Genomic DNA, 16,780 nt, shown 5'->3' on the forward strand with positions numbered 1-16,780 from the left:
TCTCTTTTTGTATACTGCCTATAAAATATGAGTGCTGGTGAAGCTTGAAAGGGAAGATGCAAAGTAGCATAATGCCCCTATGGAAGGATGATTCCAGAGCTTATTGCTTTAGTTCTTATTGCTTTTCAAAGTGTTGTTTTGCTCCTTTTCACGTCTGTGTGTACACAAGCAAGAGAGACTTTTTTGGCAAGATTCGCTGTTAAGTAAGGGAAATAAAAGATGTAGTAGTGGAAGAAATTGCAATCACTCCTGTCGATGGATAAATGGATACAGTGGACAATGCTTTAAAGCCAGGATGAATACTATGTTCAGCTGAAACTATGGAGATGAGATGAAAATAGGTAGAATGTACTATTTTTCTTTATCTTGTACACGAAGTACTTCCTGTTCTCATCATGCTTTTTATACACTAAAGTCATAAGACATTAGTAAGGCACTGTTCCTTTTCTCTAATTATGCAGTATAATTGGAAATTGTGGGCAAATCTCCTAATCTCCATAGTGACAGCAGAACATTTATCTAATTAGTAGTTTGCCTTTTGGCATTACTTTGAATAAATTAGCATTTCATTTGATATCCTGGGCTACTGGGAAAAAAGTTTCCCAGAGCAGTATTTAGTCTTTCTTCTCTAAAGAGTGTATTTTGAATTAGCATAGGTTAATAATATCCTTTGCACCCGGGGAGATGCAGAATAGTAATACTGTTGTAATCCTTAATATCAGGGAGCTGGGCCTGGAGGTGCTTTTCTTTCTTTAATCCCCAGGAGTCAGGGTGAAAACTCATGCCGCATTATTTGGTGTGCTTGCTCTTTCACTGGGGGGGGAAAAAGAGAAAGTGGAACAGGTTCAAATGCAACTTCACCTCTTCCCTCTACCCTTTCCTTTCTTCAGAAAATGAATTCTTTCTTTCAAGCTGTAGACAGTGCTCAGCACAGTGATGTGGGCTACCTCAAAAGTCATGGTCTATCAGTTGCATATTAAAAAGTCGCTCTTCTGCAGTATTTCCAATGCAGCTAATCCAGAATGGCCCTGAGAAGACTGCTGGTATTCTTTTATTGGACAGATAAATCCCTGTGATAGGAAACCAGGTGACTGAGTCTTGGTATTGGCGTCCAGATAAGAAGTGTGACCTCCTGAGCAGCTACTGGGAGCCAGTAACTTCAGTGGGAAATACAGGTGGCACATCTAAGATGGAGTTTCAATTATTTTCTTTTCTAGTGGTAAAAGAACAAAAACTGAAATCCATGGATTTGATAAAGGGTTATAATGTCATTTCTTTGACTCATTGGCTGCTTTGGACCTTTGCTAACCCCTTCTGAGAGTTGGTTTCCACCTGCAACAGCAGGTTGGTATGGTGATAATTGTTCTCCTCTTCCCAAAGTGGCCTCTGCCGTGGGGCTGTAAGTTTATCCCCCCTCCACAAAAAGCAACTATGACAGTGGTAGGGTTGAGAGGTATGCAATGGAGCTGTCATCTTGTTCTGCCACATCCAGGGGGATGAAGTGTCTTCTGTTTGGCAGGTCAACCTGAGGCTGTTTTGTTATCAGACTGGATTGTATATGTCGTAACATGACACATCTGGGGCTACAATACTGTTGAACTTGAAACTGATTACAGAAGGACCCCAGCACTGTGACACACCAAGGTCCCTGGCAGCATTTGTCAGACAGGGCTCAGCAATGGCAGCTCCTCTGCTTCTGGGCAGGGTTCTCCAGGGTGTCTGAGGTGGACGGTCACTTCTTCCCTAGCAGGAAGGTACGACACGCTGTATTTCCACCTGCCCTTTTTTTTGTGTTGTTTCCCTGCCTTGGGAAGGGATTTTCCTTGTTTCTTGTGATTTGACACTGGGCTGGCATGGTGAGAGAGTTCATGTTGCTTCTTAGCTCTTCCTTCAGGCTTGTTTAGTTACAACTTATCATTGTGACCAAGCATCATCTAGTGAACATGGACTTGGGATTGTGTAAATTGTCTAACATCACTCTCTTCTACCTCCTACGTATGGTTTGTTTTAGGGAGATTTTGTCTGCGGACCTGGAAAATGGAAAGCCTATGCTAGAGGTATGTCAAAAAATCACCGCTAAAATCTGATGTTCTGAATTTTGTTCTACAGCTTGATGACTGCACTCTACAATTGTCTCACAACGGTACCTATCTGGATTTAGAATCCACACTAGCAGAACAAAGGGATGAATTGGAAGGTTTCCAGGAGGATGCTGGGTAAGTAAATGTTTGCTAAATTTTGATTAGTAAGCATACTTGTCCAGAAGCATTGAGGTTTCTGGATCTTTTGTGGTTGACTTGGTGCATTCAGGTCAACATAGGAACAGAAAACATAAAATTCTTTCCTGCGTAAGCACATGCCCCCCCTTCTGTAATTAAGAATTTTATGACTTCTCTATCTATGTTTGCTTGTACAGTTTCTCTAAAAGAAGATGGCATTACAAGAAACTTGTCAGGAAGACTGTTGTGACTAGTCTAATACATATTATAGCTTTCTGGGGTTGGTTAGTTCTGGGAACTCAGAGATATAACGTGTATAATAACAGCCAGAGTAGAAGAATACATTGAAGTTGTGCTCTTGAAGTTACAGACTCAATTTCTTTGTGCCTTGAAATTTAAGTCCTTGTTATATATTCTTGAAGAAAAAACTTGTATTGACTTTTTTTTCCACTCTGACTCATTGAGTGTGGGGTTTTCTGTGGTGTTGGTAGTGTTTTTTGATGATCGTTGTCTTGCCCTTTTTTTTTTTTTTAATTGCTGGCATATACTTGTTGTTATAACACAGCTTTCCGTAAACTATCTATGGTGAGAATTGTGAAAACAGAAGGATCTTTTCTGGGCCTTTAGGTGATTGTCTTGCTCAGAATGTAGAATGAAGAGACAGTCTAAAGCTATTTTAGCTTTGTTTGTTGCTATATTGGACTGGATAGTTGTTATTAATTGCATGGGTGCGTTTTGGCATAGACTTCGTGCACGTGAGTAATCTAGCTGTGCCAGAAGGAAATTAACTGCATTCTTAATTGGTCAGGGCTTGTTAACACTAAGAGGTGTAGCCCTTTTGCTTTTACTGTTTCCTCTACCTTTCGTGGTAGCTGTCCTCTGATGAATACAAATACAAATTCTTAAAACTTGAAACTGTGCCTCTGAAGATTATTTTATACGGCGAAGATTTTTAAATAATGTTACAGATATTCATGTATGCATTTGTCTTTCACACATACCAATTTTGGGCATGTTTTTGTAACTACTGGAAGACAGAAACAGTTCAAAATGAAATCAGTTACAAAGAATCTTGCTCAACAGATAAGAGTAGCCAATAAAGCTGAACTGAGCATCACTTCATATTCAGTAGGAGCAGTAAGTATAGAAGTTGTAGTCATCAGTTCACAGCGATTTTTCTCACTGCATAAAAGAATGAGAAGTACTTATTCCTTGCTAACTTGATAATAAGTCAAAATCAATTAAAGATAGACAATCTTCTGATGGTTGTTTACAATGTTGTAGTAACTTTGTATGCATGAATGAGTTGTCACCTCAGATTTCTTTTTCACTTCCACTGATGTCTCCATGATAATGCTGGTAATTTTAACTCCATTGCCTTTGATACCCCACAGTGTCATCACTGAGCAATTTGGCAAGCCAGAGACCAGTTGGTGTTTTTCCTGCCAGACTTCTCACTCAAAATTGCAGGCAGCCTTCCTTCCAGCTTAGTTGTAATTTCTGCTTCCTTTGGGTGTATAAAATCCATGATGTGAATTGTTCCTGAAACAAGAGTCTAATTTTGTTTGGGGTGGCTCTCCTTAGGAAGAAAAGACAAACGAGCAATCCATCCCATCCCCCCAAAACCGAACACACACACACACACACACACACACACACAAAAAAGTAAATGAAAAAACAAAGGACCTGGACATGTGAAACTTTCTTGGAACTGCGTGTCTGTGGTATTGATCTGATCTGAAAAATCAGTTAATATTTTTGTGCATTTTTGCACGTATGTGCAGGCTGCCTCTTGTGCAACCGGCTGTCAGTTGAGCAATTAATTCTTGCAGTGTTTTGTACTGCCGGTGAATGTGAAGCGTGCTGGGAGCTCCTTCATTCCTGTGCCAAGAATGGATAGCGAGGTACAATGCACCTTCATGTACTTAGCTTCATAAAAGCTTGGGATACAAATTATTATTGTAATAGTTTTAGTAAAAGGTTCGTATGAAACAAAACAGTTTCGGTTGTGTAGCCCTTGCCTTCATTGGTCTTTGCCCTGTTCTCTGAAGTTATCCCTCTAGTAGCTGTGGGTATATTCCTAGAGTGTGCTTCATCAGCAGTGCTGCTTAATGGCATGGGGCTTGCGTTTTAACATAAATTGTTGTGAGGTTGAAGAAATTTTAGTTCCATCTTCCCCCTCCATGCACACATCTACCCTGTAACTTTCAGGCTGGAGCCTTGAAAATGGCATTTTGCTTGGCTGCAAGGGGATTCTGCTTAGTGAAGTACAGAACCTCGCATTTAGGAGTAATTGGTTAAGGGACAAGCAGGTACTGGTCAGGCAGAACGTAAAGCAAGAGGAATATCTGACTTGTCAACAGCTTTTCAGGAATGGAGCTGACGTTTTAGGGAACCGCATGCTGAAAGCGAGATTGATTACGGTTCTGTGAAAAAGGTAAGGAGAGCCCTGAGGTGTAAAGCAGGAGTTTAGCCCGTGAAATGCAGTGAACTTGGTATCTTCAGTACCGGTTAGGCTTCAGACGTGGATTTCTGCATCCTACTTTTGTCCATGTTTAAAGAGAGTATTCTCTCTTTAATAAAGGAAATAAACAAGGAGGAAAATAAATAAGAACAGCCATCAAAATTTCTGAAATCTGTGAGGTAGCTTCCCTGTATGACTCAGTAACTTTGTCACTTCAGAGTAAATGCAACTCTTGTGAAATTATCCAGGGGGAAAAGAAAAATTAGACATAGGATAGCTGCCATACCAATTTTCTGGCAAACTAAAATCTGTTTTGGGGACTTGTGGGTCTGATCTTTTGCCCCTGCAGAGACCAAAGCACTGAGCTGGAATACTCCTGAGCCGGAGAGTTGGCTGAGGGCATCTGGGGCTTAGCAGCCTGCTTTCTGCGAGTAACTGGCTGCAGAAACCACTTAGTCTCTTTCTTTCTCTCTGGGTCATTTCAAGGTCCTGCTCTTAATCTTCAAAGCTTTTAATTTTCTGAGATTAGGCTACCTCAGGATCTACCCCTCTACCATTCCAAGGCTGTTGTGCTCATCAGGGTCACTGAAGCTTGCTGAACTCTGAATGAAGGATTTAGTAGCTGGATATTCGTGGCATTTTTTTGTTAAATTTTAGATCCTAAACTCCTATTAAAAGTGACCAGAATGTTCTGTAATTAGTTTTCAGCAACTTTTCCCCAAATGTTCCTGTTTGATATGGCAAAACTGTTAAAATTAATAAAAATAAAATAAAAATACTTTTTTTAAGCACACTGCTGAAAGGAGATTTAGAAATAAAGAAGTAAATAAGGCATGCAGGAAATACAATTTTACTTTTTTTTCTTATTGGTGTGGGAGATGGTAGGTATCTCTTTAGTAAGGATTGGATGAACATATTGGAAAAATTGGAAGGATTTTTCTTCAGGAAGAAAGAAAAGGATGGTGGCAGTTAGGCTGGAATCTTATCATGTAAAACTGTAAATAACAGGGATAAGAAGGGCACGCACCCATACATGATTTCAAATGAATCATCTTCACTTACTGAATATAATGAAAGCATGTTTTTAGTAGTTGCTATCCGCTCCAGGAGAATCTAAACTTCTGTGTAGGGGAGGAGAAAACCCAACCCACAAGCCAGCTCCTTTTAGCCTGTAGGGCTATCGGTGAGCAACATGCAGCCTGGGCCAGGACTGTTTTCCAGCATCCACGGCTTTGTTGCATAGCTGTGGGACTGAGGAGAGCAGGATCATCTCCGTACAGCTTCTGTTGGGGACAGGGAGGATGAACAGCCTGGCCTAGCACTGAGGCTGACTACAGAAATGCTGGCCCTGCAGAAGGTGTCAAGGTCAGGAGACAGGTCAGTAAGAGCACCTAGTAATTTCCTTCCTTCCTCTTCGAGCCTGGCACGTATTCATTTTTTTCAATTATAATTATTCTAACACAAATTGTTTTGTGAATCACTAATTGTGTAAGGAGGCAACGTGGAGGCAGGCTGAGTTGGCTGTCTGTTCCTTTAAGGAGTCTGTGACAGATAATGATCTTCCCCTTTGTTTACTTGCGATTTTGTAGGATGAGCAAGAACTCTCACGAAGTTTGTGTGTTTGTATTAGCAATAGTTGTCCGAGTTCTCTTTGTGGGCATGTCTTAACAGACCCTAATGGTAGCATACAAGGTAACGCAGTCCTGAACCACAGAATACAAAAGCTTCTTCAGATAGCATGCTGCAAGCAGTGGGAATTTCCTCAGGGAACACATTCTGAAGGTTTCTATTTAGCAGAAAGATTGTTTTGAAGTACTTCTGACAAATCATTTCAGTGTTGATGGTTTTGCATCCCTTTCACACTCCTTGGCTCAAACCAGTTCTGCTGGGTGAACCCCAGTCTAAGTTGGATTCCCCACACTTTCCCTCTTGATGCTGCTCATTCTGGACTTGATTCAGGATCTGCTGAGGTCAGGGAAGTCTTGCGGGGGTCTGTAATATTCTTTTGATGCCTATGTACTCCATTTTTTGCCTGCTTGGACTTTGCAGTTAACGCGGTTATGGAAATGAAAACTTCTGTTCTGTGTCACTTATTGGCATGAGGAAGTTGGGAATGCGCTTGAAGGTTGACTTCAGTTTTTGTCTAAGAAAAATGATGTGGCTCATGTCTTGAAGCAGTAGTGCAAGCTAGCAGATTATACACTGATACTGCGTTATTTCCAACACAAATATACTCTGCCTGAAGACTCAGCTTCCGACAGCTTTCTCTCCAATTTTGTCATCTTCTCTAATGTTTCTCAGTTCAAACAGCAAGAGAAGTTAGAGAGGTGCCTATGGAAGATTGTCTTGGTGTTGCAAACAGCAGAGACTGGAATAGCTTATTGTAAAGGTTTATTCATATTTTGCAAAATGCATCTGATCACCTGAATCTTTTGATTTCTGTGATGCATAGTTATTACTCTGACGAAATGCCGAATCTGAAAAAAGGAATGAATGGTCACAAAAACTTGCAACAAAGAAAATAACGTTTTCAGGTTAAAATAGCATCAAGAAAGCTTCTTCCTACTGAGAGGACTGAATTGTTTATGAAGTAGATGTGTACCTAGAGCAGGTGGGGCGTGGAAGCCTCTTTCATGTTTTGCTTAAGGTGTTTGTTGTATCTCGTGTACAATCCTCTGTCCTTATCCGGTGTGCAGATGCAAGGAGCGCAGAGGCTCAGAAATCCAGAGGAACGTGCTGCTGTGTGGGGCTGAGTGGCAAAGTGACCCAAAGGGCTGTGTTTGATCCCGGCCCTCTTAGGCCCTGAACAGCCTGGTGTGCTCAAGGATTTCCCTAAGTGTGACCCCTCTGCTGTTTCGCATGTCCTTTGGTTAGGATCTAGATCTATTTGTGCTGTTGTATAGCTGAGAGATTACAGTAAGTGTTGGAAAGTTTATGACTATCTATAGGGCAGCAGTATTCCAGTCTATAACGTATCAGATGAAGATGTTGAACCGCATTTTGAAGTGAATGATTAGCCAAAACTTTACTGTTGCAAAAGAAACGGTCATAAAGCTTTCAGGTTTCTAATTAAATAGTTTTTCTGGATGGGTAAGTTGCGGATTTTTTGCTTCCCTCCCTCCCAAAGTCAGAGAGAAGCACTCGTTCCTACGAGTGTTCAAAACTTTCAGTAGCTTTTAAAATTCTTTATGTTCTTTTAGTCCTAAAAGCATTTCTGTTTGTTTATTAAAAAAAATATAAATTTCAACATGCCTTTTTTATTAAGGCAGAACTGTAGAAATGAATTTTCGTAATTTCCTCGCAATATTCCTTGAAAACAAAATGAAATAAATCTCAGGATTTCAGGTTCCATCTGCTTTTCCTGCATCAGAACAGTAGGCAAGCACTAAAAATGCTCTGCAGTCTGGTTTTTGGTGTGTGTCGTTTTTTTTGGGAGGGGGAGGTGTCTTTTTTTTTTTTGAGAGCTTGACTTATGATTTTACAGCTTGGCGTTGTCGGTAGCTGTGTCCTGCTTTGCCCTAGAGTTTACTCACAGCTCTGCTATAGAGGGAATCATCTACATCTGTATTGGATATTTTGGAAACATTTAAAGATCTACTCTTTTGTCGTGATCATCACTGGCAAATGAAAATACTGAGCTTTTCGAAATCATTTACACTGCAAAATGTATTGTGGAAATACTGTGCGTAGCTGTCTCTCAGCATGTTGCGTGCTATATACGGTGCCAAACCAACAGATGTGTGAATTATTCTTACAGCTTTCCCTAGGACAATGCTTCTTAACATAAAGTCTAATTTGGCATTCAGGTTTGCACATGCAAATATCTGAGGAGCCCAGTATTTAAGGTGGAAACCTAAAGAAAAACAACTACAGAAACAACTGTTGCCAGTTGTTTTATTTAGAAAATATTTAGCTTTTTTAACATTGGAGCTCCCCAGTAGCTGCATTTGCACTTTGCCACCCTCACTGACAAAGAGGTCACCAAGTGAGCAGCTCATGAGGCATGGAAATGTGTTTCTTTTCACTTTGCAAGGAGGAGATCCCTTCCCTTCTGCATAAACAGATCGTCGATAGGGCTGTCAGGAAGAGCTGTAGGGCTGCTCAGAGCTTGACTCCTGTTGGGAGGAGAAGGATCAGTCTGAGGATCCAAACCTTGAACAACAGCCTGCAGGAAAACGTTGCACACCCGCTGTCTGCTGTTGCAAGTTTCACACTGGTGTGGAGCTGCCCAGAGCACACAAGCAGCCAAGTGAGCTTGTGCTGGGTAATTAGTAAAAGCTGTGAACTTGCTACACTTCCTATTCTGTAGCAACTGTTCATGTGCTTGCTCTCACCCTGTGGTAAGTACAAAGTAGGTTTGTATAAGCAAGTTTACACTCTTGTTTATCCCAGGGGAATTCATCTACCCATGTATTTGGTGTGTGGTTTTTGTTTGCTTATTTGCTTTCCCACTGGCTAAACTAAGGTAATAATAATCCACTTCTGATTTAAAAAATAAATAAATAAAAGAATCTCCAATTTAACCTTCAGTGAGGAACTAACAGCTTAAACCACAGCAAATCTGGGAGCAGCCCAGGCTCTCCTGTAATGAAGCCGTGGAACTAGTGACCTCTGCCAGGGTTAAGAACATAAACAAGCACAGCAAATATTAATTTGCTTTTTCACGTTTACTGCTCAGTAATTATGCTTGCTAGCAAAAGCATTGGTGGCCCAGCAATAAATGCAAAGCCTATTTCAGAAATGGGATTAATATGGAGAAACAAGATTTGTCTTGAGGGCAAAATGCTGTTTAAGATGTCAAATTATGAAGCAGCCTTTGCCAAATATGAAATAGAAAACTTCCAAAAAGCAGAAAGAAAACCTGAAGTATACTGATCAGTTCGAAGTAGAACCTATATTTATGTACATGTAGTTACACGTGTGTGTCTCCTACTGCAGGGTAGGACAGCTTTTAAATAGTTGTTGCTGAGTCTGTTTAAACCGATCACATTCTGAGAAAGAGTGTAACTGGCTGATTAGGTCAGTATGACATCTCTTTGAAGTGTGTTTTCTGTCACCTTGGGAGATCTCATCTTCAGGTTGTTATTTTTTTAGTATCGTCAATTAAACTGGAAAAATTGCAAAAGCTAGGGTTTCCTCCTCAAGGTATTGAGCATGATTTCTAGTAGAAGGGGAAAGTTGGTGTAAAAACTGTTAAAGCTACATTTTTCCATCTCAGTTTTTGATTATTTTAATTATGAAAAAATTAGAGTTGTGTTTAGTACTGTAAGTCAGGTAAGTTAGTAGGGGTCTTTGTGAAAATGAAGATTACTGTGTGGGTGCCCTTTGCTTCTGTCCTGCAACTGCAGTTTTTCTAATGAACTCAATCTGACATCTTGTTCTCCTGGAAGCAAAGCTGAGTCCCACAGCGTGACTGGAGGCACCAGAGGAGCTCTGGCTGAAGAGGTGGAAGTGCCAGGTGATGCAGCAGTGGAAGATTTGTTTCACTTTATTCCTTGCCCCTTAGTGCCAAGGTTTGTGGCTGATCCATAGCATAGAACCACAGTGTTATTCAGGTTGCAAGAGACCTCTAAGATCATCTAGTCCAATCTTCAACCTAATGCTAGTCTACCACTAAATCATGCTACTAAGTTCGACATCTACACGTTTCTTGAAGACCTCCAGGGATGGTGACTCAACCGCTTCCCTGGGCGGCCTATTCCAATGCCTAACAACCCTTTCAGTAAAGACATTTCTAATATCCTTTTTTAAAAGTCCTTTTTCAGGATTATTTTAAGGTATCTGTTGCTCCAAGTAAAAGAGGATTTAAGTGAAAATCCAAATGTAACGTGTATGTCAAAGTTCAGGTGATACCAATACTACATGACCAGAAACTGCCCAGTCTAACGATGCCCGTGAGGAATGTGTAGCCAGAGTTTGACAGTTACTGACAGCTATGGGAAATATATAACTTAAGGCTGGAAAAGCTGGATGAACACTATGCAAAGTTGACAAGAAGTGAGGAAACAAGCCTTCCATTTTCTTTTAACCCAGAAGCAGCGTTATCGTTACAATAGCACTTCTAATGCAAATCTCTTTACTCTTTGCCATCTCATAAAGTTTGTGTTTTCTTCATGCAAAAATAAAGATGGAGCTTTAACTGAAAGTGACATCAGCCTTTCACGAAATGACAGAATAAATTTACTGCTGAAACAAGTGTATATGGGTTGAGATTTTGATCAGCTTTTGGGGAGGGAAGGAACACAAAACTTTGTACATGAATAAGGACAGCTCTTGAAAAATGGTCACTGTCAGACTGTGAAGGCAGCAGACAACCCTTAAGTATTTCAGGGGCCTTTAGAAGATTATCATTTTACCGTGTGGAAAATGAGGCATTGGAAACAGAGGAATAACCATCTGATGATTCAGAAAGCAGGGGGAAAGGAGCCGAGACAGAAATTCTCATATTCCAGCTCCTGAAGTTTGCCTGCACAGAAACTACTGAAAAGAACAAATGGAACAGATGTTCCCCTGTTTAAGCTTGCTGCATTTTCATAGCATATGAAAGTGATTCACTTTTTGTTGGCAAAAATCATTGCTTTGTGGTAAAGTACACAGAAGACTTTACCAACATTTACTCAGAATACATTAGTAAGAATAATTATGCATTATGAATGTGGATCATGAGACATACTTGGTGAATCCCTTGAAGGTTTTACTCGACCCTTTTTGATGTTTCTCATCTTCTTCCCCCTTCTCTTTCCATCCAATTCCTTTTCCATTTCAAAAGGAAAAGAAAGGAGAACTCTGCCCCGTTACTATTGCTCTTGGGAGGAGCAGGTGGGTGTAAAGACCGTGACCTTGTAGTGGCAATCTGTGCGTAGTCCTTCCTGCCGCAGTGACACAGGCACTCACAAGTTGCTTCCTGCATGGTGTTTAGGTTGTTAGTAGGCAATGAGGCAGTTAGTTGTTATATTCATGTTGGAAAATACAGAACATAATAACGTAATAATACTGGAAATAATCTCTAGGGAAAAAGTGCGTGTGAGTTTCAGCAGACTTTGTTCCATTGCATACCGTTGCTTTCACTGATTAGTCTGCAGCATTTTGCCTGCTTAGTTTTCTTTTTGGAAATATGCTGTAGGGATTATTTCTACCTGCATTGGTAAAGTTTTAGGGTGTATTTTTTTATTTTAATTTCTGTTTTTAAATAAAGAATGAATGGTCATCTGACTAGTCTCTGTCTACTTTTATCCATTCGTTGAATGGTTGTTGCTTTAGTCAATGTGTTATTGTCTAGCAACGCTCTAAATAAAATCTGTGAAATGATTAGATGACTTGCAAGAGTATTGCAAGAACAGGATGTAGACACGTTATGACTTCAGTCTAAGTTTTCAGGTGGAAAAACTGAGGTAAGAAAGGAAAGTCTATTGAAATCATTTAAAGATGAATTTGTGTGTTTGCCTCAGTTTCTAGAACCAGACGGAGCTACTATTGCTATCATCCGTTTGTAGAGTACTTGGAGGTGAATCTTAGCATTTAAGACTTCTTTTCTTAGTGTTTAAGACACTCCTGACCCCTTTGTTTCTATTATTTAGTGAGAATGTGACAGTTGATGGTTAGCTAGTTAAAAAAAGGTATTTGTTTGGTTGAGACTTTATGATGACTTTCAGAGAGATTCTTAATTCCTCTGTCCATGCACATGCATTCTCTTGGCTTTTACACATCTTTTTTTTAAAACTATCAGAATTTTTTTTTGCATTTCTCCAATCTACAACTGAACGGGGAAGCATATCGTATTGAAACTGCACTCAAACCATATCTTAGTGGCTTTGAAATCAAAGCCTAGGATTTATGCTGTCTGATTAATGGCAGATTAAGAAACACTTTTCTTATTGTGTATGAGCTGCCTTGCATATCTTTTTCAGGGAAAACCTGATAGACGTGAGTACTTGAACTCTTGCAAAAATTCCATCCTTTATACACTCAACAAGGAATAGTTTGTTTTCCTCTGATTGGGAATAACTTAAACTATGAAGCAACTGAGTGTGAGGCAATACCCCATTGTAGGAGCATTTTTCACTGTCTGAAAGGTGTGTGCAAGTGAAGATGGACATGTATAGGTGCTGAAATGAAGATGTGAAAGCCAGCTGTATTGTAAAAGTAACACGCTTTATGGAAGGCCCATTGCCATGTGTTTGCTTCTGGTGGCATGCTATTGACCAGGCTCCGCTCTGAGGAGGCAGTGGCTCGTTCTTGAGCTTAGGGATTGCTGTTGGATGCTGTTCTCATTCAGCTACTCCTCTTGAAAAACCTGGATGTGATTATTCGGGAAGGTTGATGGTACACCAAGAAACCTGAGTGCTATGAGAGGCTGTAAGAAAATGCGAAGCATGTGTTTTGCATGTGTGCTCTGAAAACTTTCCACTAAGAGCAGCATCGGTGTTAGATGGGTTTTCATAACATTGAGATCGTTACATCAGGCAGTAGTAGATGCAGAACTGTTATATGGGAAGTTGTCAAGTTGGGCTGGCTTTATGCACTGGCCAAATCTGCAAACATTTCCAGTGCTTATTATGAATTGGTAGATGTACGCAGGTACTGCATTAAGGTTAGTTTTCAGTCCAGCCTGATGCTCTCCTCGGGGTAAAATGGCAATTGCTGAAACGTTAGTTACCTTGATTTGGTCACCTTTTGTTTGCTTTGCTAGTGGTCATGAAGGATGGTGAAAATAACATCTGATTATGTCAGGAGAGGCTTGGGCTAGTTATTTGGATGCCTAGTTCATCTGATACCACCTGGTTCACAGTTGGCCTTGCTGCGAGGGTTTACTGATACCAAACTGTGTAACAATGGGAAAGACAGTGTTTGCCAGTATCTGATTTCACCTTTTTTTTTTTTTTTGGTGAACCTGAAGAGGGTAAGCTTTAATGTATAGGTTTTACATAGTCTCACAAGCTGCATGCAGTGCAAACATGAGCGAGTTGCTCTTTGCAGTGGTCCTCATCCTGGAGCAGGATGAGGAAGCATGGATGTGAGGAGGAAGGATGTAACCTGTGTTGTTAGCCCTGTGTAAAAATAGAACAATGGGAAAGGGGAGGTCAATGCACTGGACATGGGATCCCTTTGCTGCTGTTGTCAGTTTAAATCAAGTATCTTAGAATTTGTTTTCTGTTACATCTAGGCTGTCTTGCAAGATGCTCAGATGGGAGCTGGAGGAACCGCTATCTCCCAGGTTAAAAAAAATTAGTTTGTGTAATTGTCTATTCGAGTACAGCAGTTTTCTTTTTCAAAGAGTTAAGTTAATCCAATAGCAATAATGAATCTGATATCAATGTAGATCTTGGCAGAATCTGACATCATCATGCAATGTAAAATTTGTCTACTCTAATAGTGCTCATAAGGCTATTAAATTAACTATTAAATACTTCTTGGTACTTCATTAACATTAAAACAAACAGACAAAAAAGAACAAAACAAACACCACCACCACCAAAACAAACAAACAAACAAAAAAAAACAAACAAAGTCATTCTAAGAAAGCTGCAAGCCTTATAAACACTAGGCAAGAGTAGAATGCACAGTCTTTATTACGTGCATAGGTTTTGCTTTAAATAAATCAACCCTGTTTATTTGAAATTATTTCCCCCCCCCAGTGTATTTCTGAACTCTTTTTGTTTTTAGTGCAATTGCTCTGTTATGCTGCGGAAATTAATGCCTAGGAGCAGGCAGACTAATCTGTGAAAAGAAGTCAGATGAGCTTTAAATTGTTGGTTTAATTGACTTTCTAAACCAAATTTTGGAGATTTTCTTTGTTATGTAAAGGGCGAGGGAGGAGTGCAGACGTGTTTACTTTTAACAGAAAAATCTGAAACTCCTGTCCTTCACACTTGCTTTGTGTAATTGTTAGCACTCGTATTAAATGAAGAAATGTATGTAAAGAACATCTCCATAAGAAATTTTTCTTGTTTTCAGGTAGAAATGTAAGCTGTTTCTTTTAAATCACATTCTGGATACTAGGAAATACAACTTCACGCTGGGGGAATTCAGGGCTTGCTGCCCTGTATTGGCAGCTTACCATGCGGCTGGCTTGGTGTGGTGGAAGGTAAATAATGGCTTTAAACAAATTGAAAGAATCTTCCCTGTGCAGGAGTTGAAATCTCATATATAGCGCTACCGTATTGTTACTTAATTTGCAGAAACCTGTTACCAGTTTACATATGCAATAGTTAACGCGACCAAGGCTGGTTTGGTTCTCTATCCTCTGTCTTTATTTACTGTTGGTTGGTGGCACTTTCTGGAAAAAGGATCAAGTTTCCTTTGTCCGTCTCAGAGTCACAGCATGGCCGAGGTTGGCAGGGCCCTCTGGAGGCCGCCTGGTCCACCCCCCTGCTCCAGCAGGGACACCCAGAGCAGGGTGCCCAGGGTTGGATTGCGTCCAGGTGGGTTTTGAAGATCTTCAGGGAAGGAGACTCCACAGTCTCTCTGGGCAACCTGTGCCTGCGCTCTGTCACCCATACAATAAAGAAGTTTTTCCTCGTGTTCCTGTGGGACTTCCTGTGTTTCAGTCTGTGCCCGTTGCCTCTTGTCCTGTTGCTGGGCACCACTGAAGAGTCTGGGCCCGTCATCTTGACTTCCTTTCCCCCGGATATTTGAGTACATTGATAAGATCCTCTCTGTCTTCTCTTCTCCAGGCCTTTGATTTCGGTAGGGCAGCCTACACATAACATAAAGCACTGTGGACGCTAATAGGAATAACGTTGCAAATGAGCTTTGCTTTGGTTTCAGATCAGTGGGTAGAGTTTTGGTGTAATCACGAGAGGATTGTACAAGAAAAACTTGAATTTAACTGCATTGAGAGCAAGTTTTTAAATTCTGACTTGCATTGCATGTAACTTTCTTGTCCCTTAATAGGGCATTCCTGCAGATTTATTGCCTGGGCTGGAAAATTCAGCCTAAACTACAGCTAGAGCCTTTTGCTCAGTGTAAAGGAATGGCAGGAAGGACTCATTTCTCCCATGTTGTTTTGTCTCTGGCTCTGCCTAATTCCTAGGATCTCCTTCCTACTTTGAGTCTCAAGAAGGACATAGAAACAACGTGTTGCTTCTTTTGTCATCACCTTCTTCCTTACTGAATTTCTCTCAAGTTTTGAGTGACTTCCCCAATGTTTCTGGAGAAAGGAATTTCCATTGTCATTGTGAAGAAATTTCTGAAGCAAAAAAAAGATTTTGAGCAATAATTGTTTTTTGCTTTATTTTTGAAAGTATGTGGTAAACTGGTTCCCTCCTCCCCCTTTTTTCTTTATTAAGTTTTTAGTAAAATGCATTACAAACCAGGAAATGAAGATGATACAGACTTAGTGCATTTAAAATAGATAGTTTTCCTTGCTCAAAGAAACACACGTTGAAGCTTATGAATAGCCTCTGAGTAGCTCTGTCAAGGTCAATGGGCTTACTCATGCATTTGAAGCTGTGTGTGTAAGGAGCAATTTAATTGCACAGCTGTCTTGGGACCTTAACATGAGATGTTGTCTTTGAGGATGGGTACTTTAGCTTGCCAACAGCTTTGAATCTTGAGAGCAGATGAAACAGCTAGCTGTTCTACTGATTGCGTGCTGCATTAATCTGCTCTTTCCTTGTCTTGTAACTGAACGGATACAACTGTAGCTTGACAGTCAGAGACGTCTTCATGAAGGAGAGCATCTAACCCAAAGAACTTAGCAAAATTATTTCCCATTTACCAGAGGTTTCAGTGACGTGAAAAACTCTGTCAGGTGCCCTTGAAGATAAGAGTGGCCAGGATAAGGCTGGCTAAGCAAGTCCATCAAGGAAGGACAGTTGAAAAGAAGCAGTTTTCTACACTGAATCCGGTGCTGGGGAGGGCAGGGGTTGTAGTGAAGGGTAAGGTGGCAGTGTCAGATTGTCTTGGCAAAACTGCTCAAGGGTCCTGGGTGTCCTTCCTGTCAAGGAAAAAAGAAAGTCAAGCAAACCACAAGGAAGGGGTGGGGAAATAAACAACAACAACGAAAAACCACCACCACCTGGAAAAAAACATTAATCTTTTTTCCGTAAGAGATTTCTTCCTTTCATCTCAAGTAATGGGGGGTGAGTAGAATACT

General features: G+C 40.5%; 1 protein-coding gene across 4 annotated transcripts in view; it reads left to right on the plus strand.

Annotated features, from left to right (window-relative positions):
* Positions 1-16,780, plus strand: part of FHOD3 (formin homology 2 domain containing 3) — a 399,093-nt gene that overhangs the window by 31,477 nt on the left and 350,836 nt on the right. For all 4 annotated transcript variants that reach the window (XM_050708607.1, XM_035550471.2, XM_050708606.1 and 1 more), the window contains exon 2: positions 2,110-2,216. In XM_050708607.1, coding sequence (XP_050564564.1) covers positions 2,110-2,216 — 107 coding nt within the window. The remainder of the gene's footprint in view (positions 1-2,109; positions 2,217-16,780) is intronic.

Source organism: Cygnus atratus, chromosome 2 (genome assembly GCF_013377495.2).
Source record: "Cygnus atratus isolate AKBS03 ecotype Queensland, Australia chromosome 2, CAtr_DNAZoo_HiC_assembly, whole genome shotgun sequence".
Taxonomy (NCBI): domain Eukaryota; kingdom Metazoa; phylum Chordata; class Aves; order Anseriformes; family Anatidae; genus Cygnus; species Cygnus atratus.